This window comes from Protomyctophum bolini, assembly GCF_963924005.1.
Source record: "Protomyctophum bolini genome assembly, chromosome: 13".
NCBI classification, from domain to species: domain Eukaryota; kingdom Metazoa; phylum Chordata; class Actinopteri; order Myctophiformes; family Myctophidae; genus Protomyctophum; species Protomyctophum bolini.
This window is the reverse complement of record NC_137874.1, coordinates 8,173,336-8,186,836: the sequence shown is the minus strand read 5'-3', so window position 1 is coordinate 8,186,836 and position 13,501 is coordinate 8,173,336. Positions and strand designations below refer to the sequence as shown.

The following is a 13,501-nucleotide window of genomic DNA, read 5'->3' as shown; positions in this document are numbered from 1 at the left end:
GAATTAGTTGAAAAAGTTCCAGAATGACATTTTATCCCTTGCTTCATAGCTGATTTGAAGCGTACGTCGTGTGTGACACACGTAGTCCTACGGCTACGGATGAGTGACAACTGTATGGTATATTTATGGCGAGCGGTTAATTCTTTCTCTGAGGTAACGTTCTACCTACCGGTTTTGTGTGTAGGGTATACGTTTATTATAAAGGCGGTAAACTCAAGACGAATTCATACCTACCAAGACACACGATAACTACACTGTCACAGGTTTTATAGTCTCATGCCAATTGCCACATAGGCACATTAGGCCTGCTATCAGTCAAATTATATCCAAAATAGCCTACTACGCTATTATAATAGCGTAGTATACTCGATTAAAATATAATTTCTTTCTTTTCTATAGTGTCTTTTTAATTATGATTATCTTTTTTTTTTATCTGTACAAATTATGACAGAATCCTTATCTGTGACATTATCCAAAACATGCTATTTGTAGTAGATTTTAAAAGTCTTACTTTTCTATTGTCTTTTTATTATCTCTTCAAGTTCAAACGGGTTGTACAGTGAAAATCAGCTGGTCAACCTGTCTTATAGTTATATTTAGTTTAGACCAGTGATTCACTGATTCTCAAACCTTTTCATTTAAGGACCCTCCCTTGTTCTAAAAAATATTCAAAAGCCTTTTGTTGTTGTTGAAAATAACAGATTTTCAAATAGGCAGTTTATAGCCTATAGGGGTCAAACTGTTTTTGATGCTATATGTTAACTGATTTTCCTGAGGACTCCCGAACGAACACCCCCCCCTCAAGGACCTGTGTGGGTCCCTGGAACCCCTAAACTGTGGGTCCTTACATGACAAATATCCTTACATGACAAGCAGCCGGGTCAGCATGTGTTATTTTAGACAAACATAAAAGAAACACTGTACATTCTGCTTCAGCTGGTTATAGATGTCTAGATAAGTAAAATGTAATGACTAATTTATTTAATCTTGGGAGACCAGAAATCATTCTATTCCAGATGAACTCCATGGAGGCCAATGTTCAGACCAACCATGCCTGCTGCAAGACACCCAAACTGGGGGCAGGATGTGACATCCCTGGCCTGCTGGATGGCATCCCACCTGACACCCTCAGCAAGGTGAGTTCTTGAGCTTAGTCCAGTTACCCTGGGTAAACATGGTACCTTTCCTTTCCTTTCCCCACTGGTCCTGCCTCTTCCGAAACATCATCTTTCTGCTGCCCCGTGGGGTGGTCCAAGACTTTGCAGAAAAACCAGTCAAAGGTGGTCAACCCATTCTCGGGGCGGGGGAACCCCTTTTTGGTGTTTCAAGCATTATGTTATACTTTAGCTATTGGAAAATAGCAGATCTACAAGCTCATAGCGCGGCACCGAGTGCTGCGCTACGAGCTTGTATAGGTCTGCTATTTTTGAAAAATCGTGAAAATGTGGCGCAAATCTTTGAATATATTCTTTCAGCGTGTTTTTAACTCAAATCTTTGAGATTACACATATTTGAGGCGGCCAATTACACATATTTGTGGGGGTCCTATACCTGAAAACGTTTGAGAACCATTCACATAGAAAGATAGGTTTTTCAGAAAACTCTCATGATTTAGAAGACATTTGTAGAATCGTCCCCCGGTCTAAAGGTGGTTGATCTAGTCCTAGCTAGAGCTTATATATATATATATATATATATATATATTGTCGGCAGAAACCTCGGACAAATTTGAACTTTTTGTGTTTTTCGTTCGTAAATGAACGCCCCCCCCCCCCCCCCCCCCCCCAACTTGACCATACTTTTTTAATTTGAATGCTGAATAGTAACAGTTTTGGAACATATTAGATTTCCAACCGACAGACGATATCTTTTAACCACATTAACCCATATGACGTCCCTGTTCTGGAGCCAACACTGGGCCCAAAAATGGCCGATCTACAATCTCACAATGTGGCAAATACAGTATATACTTGGTGTAGAGTGGGGAAAGGGGAGGAGGCCAAGTCAAGTCAGACCCACTGGAGGTTCACACCCAGACCAATCACTGTATTGGGGGGGTTAAGTGGATCATTTTGTAAGTGAAACTACAGGAATATCTACTTTTTGTATAAAGACGACTCCCAGTGCTGAAGGCTGTGATACCAGTCCAGCCAACTGACCATGAAGACAATGGAGCTGGTTTCGTCCGACCCTGAGGTCACGGTGTGGGGTAGCCTACTGTCCCAGTTCACCACATGACCTGGATCTATTCCAGTTGGACTGCATATGATATGACAGACCGCTCTCTAATATGTATAATATAACCACTGCATTTCTATTTAAGATATGTTTCGTGGCTTTCGCCTTTATTTTTTTTGTTAATTGAACTCAGGGACTCAGTGGACAAATGGAACCAAATAGACCTGTTGTTGTACACTTTTGGAGTTACAGTCCAATTGGACCCCCTTGAACCCCCGCAAGGGGTCTATAATAGGCCCCCTCCTTCTGTTCACAACAAAAATCAAGTTATTGTGACGTGTTCACGTGTTGTGACTGTCAGCCAATCCTCCTAGCTCCATTGCTACTAAGTTCTGTTCTGAGTTTTGACATGCTAGCTAGTGAGTCATTGTTTCCAGCCATTCCCTAAGGTGGCCTGCAGGGGTCACCAGTGGTGTCACTGTCAGCTCTGATCATGGTTGTGATTTTATTGTTACACATTTTGAGCAAATTCCTCATGTTTAGGCCAGGGGGATCAATAGTGGGAAATCTTATTCTGGAAATGTTGATTTTTTTCCGAGATGATTTTAGAATTTTGTTTTAGATAAAATAGAAAAAATATATATATTCTCTCAAAGAACATTTTTTGGGCAATTTTCTATACATTTCTTAGGCTATCTTCATTTTGGTATTAGGTATTGGGATATTTTTCACAGTCAAAGTCAGACAGAATGGATAAATTCACCTTGAGACATTGGTTTAGGGGTAAAAAAAAAAAAAAAAAAAAAGCAAATAGAATAGGTGTTGTAAGTGTGCCTTTACTTATATTACACCAACATTTTTTTTTTTTTTTGTCAAATAAACCCAGAAAGGATGACATGTCCCTTTAAGAAAAGCCTGCTGCAGTCATGACTGAGGCATGCTGGTCACCCCCCCCCCCCCCCCCCACCCACCCCTCTGCTGAGAACCAGCATGCTGAGACAAGACAAGATACTGTACAATATACTGTACGATAGAGAGAGAGAGAGAGAGAGAGAGAGAGAATTAAATTCATTGTGTGTATCCCCGCACTGCCATTTAGACCTGACTTCTAAATCCTGACAGTTTTCTGAAATACCTATGTTTATGCTCAATATTTCATGTCAAGGACCCCAGAAATGATATGTAGTGGGCCACCGACCACCATCTGCAAATATGTTGTCCCCCCCCCCCCCCAGAAGCAAAGATTTGAGTTAAAAACTCTGAAAGAATATATATTCAAAGATCTGCGCCGCATTTTCACGATTTTTCACAAATAGCAGATCTACAAGCTCGTATGGTATTGTAGATCTGCTATTTTTCAATACCTAAAGTATAACATAATGCTCAAAACACCAAATGGGGTTCCCGTTCAGAATGAGTTAAACCTCATGACCTTGGTAGTCGGTGTACATAGACAAACTGTACATATGAACAGAGCAACTAAACCTTCATTTAATTTTTTTTTGAAAAAATGCTGCTATTTATCGTGCAGGTTTTACACCACATGGATGCAAAACATTGAAATACTGCTCTGTCAACTTTCAACAGTTTATACCAAGAGAGAGAGAGAGAGAGAGAGAGAGAGATACTGTACCTGCTACAGTAGAGATTGTGAAGGAGGAGAGCATGGATGGGCATAGAGACAGAGTAGGGGTGGCGGTGGGGCAGCGGTAGAGTGGCCGGATGGTAACCGCAAGGTTGCCAGTTCGAACCCTGTGGGCTCCCCCCAGAGTTAGTAGTAGAGGAGCCTATCAATCAGATTTTGATGCCCGTGATTTTGGAATGTTAATTTTTGGAGACAGGTATATCTTGATTCTTGGGGTTCCCAGAATACCAAAAAAACATGTCTCCAATTTTTTCTGTTGGGTTTTGCATGTGTAATTAGCATAATTAGCTAATGAATTGCAAAAAAACGGAAATGGAAATAACCTTGCTTCTAGGTAACTTCTAAAGGTGATCTAAGAGTCTAAGTCTATGTTTGTGATGTCCAGAAAATCATCTGTTACCATTGTGAAGTCATACAACCTTTCCTAATTAGCATAATTAGCATAAACTATGCAAAAACGACGTTAAAATCAGGAAATTGCTGCATTTTTCACATTTAGCTGACTTAGATAGATGATCTCTTATTGACTACTTGAGTATTTGTAATGTCAGAAATCCCTATCCTCATGCCATAAGTAAATCATGCAACCTTTTGTCATTAGTATAATCGGCATAGATGATTTATGAATTAGTCTGGAAGTAGGAAATTACCCGTTTTGCTCTTAATAGATTGATAAAAGTTCTAACAGTTCTAACAGTCTGTTTCTGTTTGTATATCCATTAATTAAACTCTTGCAATTAAGTCATGCAACTGTGCATATCAAGCTAATCAGAGTTATTGAAAACACCTGAATGGTGCTGCTTGGACACATCATCAGTGACTAACCAAGGATAAGGTGCTCATGACAAGCAGAAGTATGCCCGGTTGGTTCCAGTCTACCTTGCAGAAATGAAGGCCCTGCAGACCACAGATCCAGAGATCTACCAAGAATTTATGGATGGTAATTTCACTGTCAATAAGAATAAGATACCATTCTGTGCCATTGGGGTGGATCATGCACTTGAGCACATCAATCGCATCATGAAGGTCACTGGAGGCCTTGTGGGCATTACTCAGAATGCCAGTGCTATAGGTTCTTCCTGACAGCACCAGAGCTGAGTAGACTTGCTGAAGAAGCGCACCAGATGGCAGGCACACAAACATCTACACGAAAGGAGCACCATGACTTGTCCATGGCTGTCTGGACAAGGCAGGAAAAGTATGTCCTTCGATTGAAGCATGTGATCAAGTCATCTTTGAATCCTCTAACATATGATGGCAAAGACCTACCCAATATCATCACAAAAGTGGTGATGCCACCCCACGTGGAGAAAGATGTATGCAGCCAAAACGAAATTGGCCAGCAGAAATATGTTGCTTTTGTGAAAGAGCGCATTAACAAAAATGAAGTCAGTGTCTGGGCCAGAATGAAAAAGGTTCAACTGAAGATGTGGAAGAGTGCAGGAAAAGTAGTGAAGCACAAGCTCGCTGACCAGGTGGTGGAATTGAAGGATGACAGGTCACTGTTTGCTCGAATGCTGATTGTTGCTCGATCACGGTCAGAGATCAACCTCAAAGAAGCCATTGGCCAGCACGAGTTCACTGCCGAACCACGTGCCCTCTTTACAGTGACTGGTGACCTTCGGCCCTGCACAGACAAAAGCAAGCTCATGACCATTCTCGAGGAGCTGCAGAATGAGAAGAGGACTGGTGACGTTGGTGTTGATGATGGTGTTGAACCACAGAGTGCTGCCACTGACAGTTGTCCCGTGCCAGCTAAGAGTGTAACTGTCATAGATGGAATGGCATTGGTACAGGCAATGGGAAAGCCACCATGGATCAAGACGTGTTCCCAGTGGGCTGACCACTTCATAGCCAAACTGGACACTAAGACCAAAGATCATAGTGAGATCCATGTAGTATTTGACCACTATGACATTGCATCTTCACTGAAGGAGGCCACACGTAAGCGACGTCAGGGTGGAAAACCCCCTACCACTTATCATGTGGAAGACAACACACCGATAGGGAAGGTATCAGAAAAACAGTTCTTGTCAGGTATCAGCACCAAAGATGAGCTGACTGTCTATCTTGCTAAGAAAGCCCTCCAACACTTCCAGGGGAGACCCAACAATTTTATAATCACGTCAAGGCAGGAAGTCAACTCAAACTCTATTGATGTAAAACATCTCCACAGCTCACAGGAAGAGGCTGACACAAGGATAATCCTGCATAGCCTGGATGCTGTCCAAAGAGGGGCAACACAGCTCTACATTGAGTCCCCTGACACTGATGTCTTTGTTCTTGCAATCCGACGGTACCATCAGCTGTGCAAGGACACCTATTTCATCACTGGAGTGGGGAACAAAAAACGTGTCATCTCACTGGAGCCAGTAGTGCAGGCACTGGGTAAAACGATGACTTCAGCCTTACCAGGGTTCCATGCCTTCTCTGGAGCTGACCAGACAGGCCATTTTGCTGGAAAGGGAAAGTTAACCTGTTGGCAAGCCCTGAAAAGGTGTCCTGTGGAGGTGGTATCTGCATTTGCCACTTTAGGAGCTACACAAAAGCTCAGTTCTGACACAGAAAAAAAGATTGAAGCATTTGTTTGACAGCTGTACGAGCCCGGTACAAATCTTGTGGATGTTGGTGAGCTCAGGTGGAGGTTTTTCACCAAGAAACAATTAGAAGCCGAGAAGCTTCCACCTACACAAGGAGCATTACATCAAGCCATTGCCCGTGCACATTATCAGGCAATGGTATGGGATCAGGACCACGTACCTAACCCACAGATGCCACCAGCAACTCAATAATGGATGGGAGGCTGAGGGAGATCAACTGGTGCCAGTCACAACACAGGATCCCCCAGCCCCAGGCACCATTACCCAACTGGTCAAATGCGGCTGCAAGAAATCACAGTGCATGTCACATTGTTCTTGTCGATCCCAACATTTGAACTGCTCTGAGATGTGCATGTGTGGGGCAGATGAAGAGGTGTGTGGTAATGTAAGTAAGGCACATCTGTTGGGGATTGACGATGACGAAGATGGAGACCCTTCAATTTAAATGCAGTTTCAAAACATTTAGAATGTTATTTATTTATTAGAATAAACAATGTGACAATTCTGTGACCATAAAGCATTTTGCATTCAGCATTCATAAAGCATTCTGTTACCAAAATGCATTTTCAAAACTCTCTGTAAATATTAGAATAAACAATGTGATAATTCTGTGACCATTTCTTATATTGTGATTTATTTTATATGAGGGATATATATAATATGCAAATGAATAAGGAAAGGTTGCATATCCTAGTTATGGAAAGAGAATACTTTTCTAGACATGCAAACATACTTACACTGTCTGTAAGATCATGTTCATTAATTAACTTAAAGCAAAGAAATATAGCTATTTCTGGTTTCGGTGTGATTATTACATGATTATTACATAGACAAAAGGTTGCATGATTTATTTATAGGCTGATAATAATTCCTGTACTTGTAAACATACACTTAGTCTGTGAGAAGCTTTAAAAGTTCATTAAAAGTAAAAAAAAATGCAGCAATTTGCTGATTTTCACCTGTTTTTTGCATATTTATGCTAATTATGCTAATTAGGAAAGGTTGTATGACTTCACAATGGTAACAGATGGATTTCTGGACATCACAAACATGGACTTAGACTCTTAGATCACCTTTAGAAGTTACCTAGAAGCAAGGTTATTGCCATTTTCAGTTTTTGGCAATTATATAGCTAATTATGCTAATTAAACATGCTAAACCCGACATAAAAAATTGGAGACATGTTTTTTTGGCATTCTGGTAACCTCAAGAATTAAGATATACATGTCTCCAAAAATTAACATTCCGAAATCACGGAAACTGATAGGCTCCCCTACTATAGTGTCGAAGTGTCCTTGAGCAAAGACTCTGAACCCCCAATTGCTCCTGATGGGCTGTTTGGTGCCTTGCATGGTTTCCGCATGTGTGTGTGTGTGTGTGTGTGTGTGTGTGTGTGTGTGTGTGAATATAGTGGGTGAATGTGATGCACAATCTATGTAAAGCGCCTTGGATAAAGGCGCTATATATACATGCACCGTTTATTTACCATTTAGTGAGAGAGATGGGATTCTTGCAGAATTGAGAGAAAATCTTTGTGCACAATAAATTCAAATCACAAAGAGGCTATGGTGGATAGAGTCGCGCGGTGAGAGAAGAGGAGAGGAAATGTGTCGGTGAGAGGAGAAATGTATAAGACCGTCGGATCGTTGACGGTACAATCAAAGATATACAGACAGACGAGGAGAACCAAGACGAGACGAGGCCTGCATGAACAGACATGTCTGGGGAAAAGAACTTTGTTTTTTTTCCTTTTTTTTTGATCAAAGTTTCTTTATTAATTTTCACATATGAAAATAGCATACAACATTTCTCGAACTGTCAGTTCATCCTGTTCATCCTCTCAATGTGTGTCAAAAAAGGTTGCCAAATGGTGTAACATTTTAAAGCACCGGGCGGCGTACCCTCTTGTGGAGTAGCGAATCTTCTCCAATGTCAGATGATGTAAAACATCATTGACCCAAGATTTAAAGGTTGGTGGTATTTTCTAACCTGACGCTGCCAGATGAGGGCGGGATTGGGGAAACATATTCCCCAACAGTGAAACAAATTTGTGTAGCAAGCTTTTTGGATCTGGCAGCGTCAGGTTAGGTATTTTCTCCTTCCATTTAAATAGTATTTGCCGCCTAGCCAAAAGAGATGCAAAGGCTATCATATTCTTGTTTTGCCGGCTAAGATGTAGATCTTGGGAAGTAACTCCAAACACTGCAATAGTGGCAGAGGGTTCTATGGGCACTTCTAATACATCTGAAAATGTTTTAAATATTGATTGCCAAAATGTATTTAGCTTTGGACAAAACCAAAAAGCATGTGCAAGGGTAGCTTTATCTTGATTGCAACGATCACATACAGTATAGGATCCATGGTAGGAACGAACTTAGATAGTTTTACTTTGGACCAGTGGAGGCGATGTGTAACCTTAAACTGAATAATAGTATGCCTTAGAGTCTAAGGCATACTATTATTCAGTTTAAGGTTACACTTCAATCTGTCTAAGGCTTAGACAGATTGAATAGGAGTGTGTCCTATCCAGCGCTTCCTTCCAAACATCATCAGAAATTTGTGTCCCCAGTTCTCCCTCCCATTGATTCTTTAATGAGGCAAGTGCTTCCAGGTCAAATTAGTTTAATAAGGAGTATACTAGCCCAATTACCCCTTTAGAGTGTGGATTGAGCTTTAGAATTGAGTCTAAAAGGGGAGTCTGGTGGTTGTGATGGGAAATCCGTAATAGATGATGTTACAAAATTACGAAGCTGCAAAAGTCGGAAAAAGTGAGATATCAAATGTCAACTGTATCTGGTCAAAAGACATAAAAACGCCTTCGTCGAAAAGATCTCTGATTGAAGTGATGCCTTTTTCAGTCCTAGATTACACATTTTAAAAATGAATTCATCGCGATTAATCGCCTTTCGAACTTTGTCCAAAATATGCCGTGTTTCTCTGTGGGAATGGAAAGATAAATGCCAGAACGGCGGATATATACATTACATTATGTACCGGTATTTATTATTTATAACAAATCCACTGCTTTTAGATCTGCTGTTTTTCAATAGCTAAAGTATAACATTACACTTAAAACACCAAAAGGTGATCCCGCCCAAATGGGTTAATATAAGTGACAGTATATATATATACAGGCACATTTCTAAAGTGTCATTTTAAGACCTTTTTCGTACTAGGAAATGTGGTTTGCGCGTGGCATCATCATACCTGGAATGCCTACTGTGTCAAAAAAACTGCTTTCTGGTCTGCCCTTGACAGCCAAATACATCCAAATGGAAAAGTCCTATCTTGCATTAAACAACGTTAAACGTTAATCTCACTTTGCCACTCAATTTGCCACTCACTTTATGCATGCGCATTACCCTCTATGATAAAACCATTACTATGTCAAAAGTAACTTTGTATAGTATACTTTGTTGGTTGTGAGCTTGTAGTTCTGCTATTTTCCCAATATCTATCTTTGGGGGGGGGGGAAATCAATTTTTCAATAGCTAAAGCATAACATAATGCTAACACCAAAAGGGGTTCCCCCATGTCACAGCCTGGGTGGGGGGTCCCCATGTCACAGCCTGGGTGGGGGGTTCCCCATGTCACAGCCTGGGTGGGGGGTCCCCATGTCACAGCCTGAAAGCGGCCGTGACATGTGGTGTAGTTGCAATTGTGTCTCCCTGCTCTTCTATTGAGATACTTGGATCATGTACAAAGCCAAGGTCTCACCTAGACAAAGGATCTGACGCGAATTTTAACATATATATTTTGTTGTTAGAAGAAAGTTGTGCCATAATTTGTACCACAATCCTGAAACGAAAGCTCCCACGCTTTACAGTACACGATGCACTGTTTTGTTTTTACATAGTCAGAATACAGTCTGAACAAACTGGTTATTGCAAAACTGTGCTATGCTGAAACTTGTCTCAAGATTCTTTTATATCAGTGGTAACCAACCTTTTCAAGCCCAAGAGCCCATTTTATTCCCAATTGTAAGCCAAGATCTACCACTAAAACGTGTTAGAAAAAACACTTGTTTTTTTGCTATTTCTGACAGGCTCAATGCATGTGCACACATCCACACAAAGACTAAAGCTTAAATTACTTACTAATCCAATAATCTCCATTTAAATATCTGAAGTTAATGCAAACACATCCTGCATTTTATCGGACAGCAGTTCAATGACAGTAGGCTCAGTAAAGAGGAAAGGGTTTGATACAAAAGCAGCTACTTGACTCATGCGTTGTACTTCAACAAGTTTTCATATTTATCATATTTTTTGCTCTATGTGTGCATGTGTACAGAATTCAAACTGTAGCATTGATTATTGTCACGGACAGAAGTCTTCTTTCCCTTTGCATATGCCCTGGAGTGCACTCGCCTATTAGTTTGCATTGCAGACTGGTATATTCAGTATATTTTTCTCATTTATATTTTTGTTGTTGCTACGCACAGTGCGCAGCAGTTGAGGAGAACGCAACTATGCATTCCTTTAAGCAACACAACTTCTGCAGCTGCATCCATATGTTTAGAATTTGCATCAATGATCAAATCCCAATAATAAAAAATATTATAACAACGAACAACGAAAACTGAAGGAGCAGCGGCGCTATCTATCTATCTGTGTCTGCAGCCTGTCACGAGCCCCGTAATGAACGCACGTTGTTCCGTATTTTAATGTCGGGTCGGAGAATAAATACAGTATGAATGACGGCGGGATTTATTTGACAACTCTGTCCTGCTTTCTTCACGAGAAGAGAAGAGCGCTCACAGCTGCTAATATGGTAGCAGCCCTGTGGCTGACCTGTCAGTTCTCTTTAGGCTTGTGTAGTGTAGTATGTGAACCTGGGTCTGGGAAGCTCAGAGCTGCAGCCATTGGCTCATGATACGAGCACACGACCAATGGGACAGGTCATTCAGTGTTGCTAAGATACCACCCCTCCCACCACACACGCACACACACCCTTGGACGATGGGGTCTATTCTCAAACTCAGAGCCACAGCGCTCTGCTCAAAATTAATTTGCATGTGACGAGCGGCACTGACATTATTCCAATGGGTCTAACACTTCGCGATCGACTGGAAACGTTCCCGCGATCGACAGGTAGATCGCGAACCCCTGGTTGGTTACCCCTGTTTTATATTAACCCATTTTGGGCGGGAACCCCTTTCGGTGTTTTAAACATGTTATAGTTTAGCTATTGAAAAATAGCAGATCTACAAACTACAAGTTGGCCAATGCTTGACCAGTTTTTATAGCATTTAGTTTGTTGTTCACCCTCCCCTGAGGGTCCCGACCCACAGGTTGAGAACCACTGCCGTTTGCCGATGCTTTAAAATGTAGGTTTGTTTGGACAAAACCCCCCCTCCCCCCATTAGGAAACAGGAAAACGGTCCATCTACAGCGCAACATTGTATCTACAGTCTCCAGGGTGCAATACGTGTTGAAATGTCTCAACAGCCAAACAATACCACTTCCTACGGAAGATTTCACAGTCTGGCACACACTCGCCTCATCATGCCTCTTTCAGAACAAGTTGACGTTAAGCGCCATCTAGTGGCTGACAGGGGTCAGAATCTAATTGCTTGCCCAAATGCCCAACTGTCGATGAGGGTGGCGGTGCACATTATGTCACTTTTACTCTGACCGCGCACACTTTCCAAGTCACTCTCATTCACACGTATCGAACCAATGTGCTCTGTGCTCTCTCTGTGATTAATGGCTGCCATAATGCAATTCCAATGGGAGTCGCATTTGGTTTGACCAAACATTTCGTGTTTGAATTGCCGACTGCTGCCTCGTCATCAAACACAAATTCACCTCTCGTTCACAACAAGAAGACTTGAGACCGTTGTATGTGTTTATTTTAACATACTTCCCCTCTCTTTCTTCATGCCCTTCTCTCTCTCTCCCTCTCTCTCTCTCTCTCCCTCTCCCCCTCCCCCTCCCTCTCTCCAGGTGGAGGACTATTTGCAGCCGTTCCGCCTGTCCGAGGAGAAGCTGAAGGAGGTGTCGGTGCGTTTGAGGAGAGAGATGCTGAGGGGTCTGGGTAAACACACGCACAGCCGCGCTGCCGTCAAGATGCTGCCCACCTTCGTGAGAGCCACGCCTGACGGGACAGGTATAGCGTACAGTACTACACACCGTACGCACACCGTACACACACCGTACACACACCGTACACACGGCGCGCAGCGCCGCAAAACGAAAGATGTTCGTCGACTAACTAAATGGAAGCTAAATGAAAACTAAGCCATGGCGACTAAAACTAAGACTAAATATATTGACAATTTCGTCAACAAATAAAAAGTAGACTAAGATCTTAGGAAGGGACTGGTGGACAAGAGATCCAGTAGAAGTAATTTTTACACTTGGTTGCATGGTGAAAATAGCCGCTCTACACAAAGTTGTGAGCCTGTAGATCGGCTATTTTCAGCAAGTGTAAAACACTAAAATCAGCCATTACGACGACATCAAGGCCTGCCAAAATACATTTTAGTCGACTACATCAACTGTAGATGTAGTCGACTAAAATCGCATGACATTTAGTCGCTTTACATAGATTCACACACACACATTCATACACCGATGGTGGCGGAAACCATGCAAGGCACCAACCAGCACATCGGGAGCAATTAGGGATTCAGTGCCTTGCTCAAGGACACTTCGACGCCAACTCTGCGGTTACCATCTAGCCACTCTACCCCTGAGCCACCGCCAAAAAAGTTTTGGAATATTTTTAAACAACACTTGATGTTTATTTGGTTTCGCCAGGGACACCCCAACACACATCTTGTGATCCTCAAAGCTCAAAGTATGATCAAGTAGGGCATTCATTTAGAATCTGGAGATGGGAGGTTTCTGGGGTTTCTTCAGGGACAAATTAGTCATTGGGCCAGTGGGGCCGAGGCCCAGGGGCCCTTGGCTCTCAGGGGCCCTTTGGGGAAATTGGACATGTCTGTATTTGAACCCTGAAAGGTCAGTGAAATCCTCAACACCATATAGAACCTGTGTGGTGTTAGCCGGCTTCAGATGTGTTTGAGTCTGAGCGGGACCAATGGTGTGTAATGCAGTGGTTCTTCATCCCC

At 42.0% G+C, this 13,501-nt stretch overlaps 1 protein-coding gene across 1 annotated transcript in view; it reads left to right on the top strand.

Moving 5' to 3' along the window:
• LOC308326856 (hexokinase-4-like) overlaps positions 1-13,501 on the top strand; it is a 31,725-nt gene that overhangs the window by 283 nt on the left and 17,941 nt on the right. The window contains exons 2-3 of the mRNA XM_080779903.1: positions 1,000-1,136; positions 12,372-12,534. Of these exons, the coding sequence (XP_080636029.1) occupies positions 1,017-1,136; positions 12,372-12,534 (283 nt within the window). The 5' untranslated portion in view covers positions 1,000-1,016. The remainder of the gene's footprint in view (positions 1-999; positions 1,137-12,371; positions 12,535-13,501) is intronic.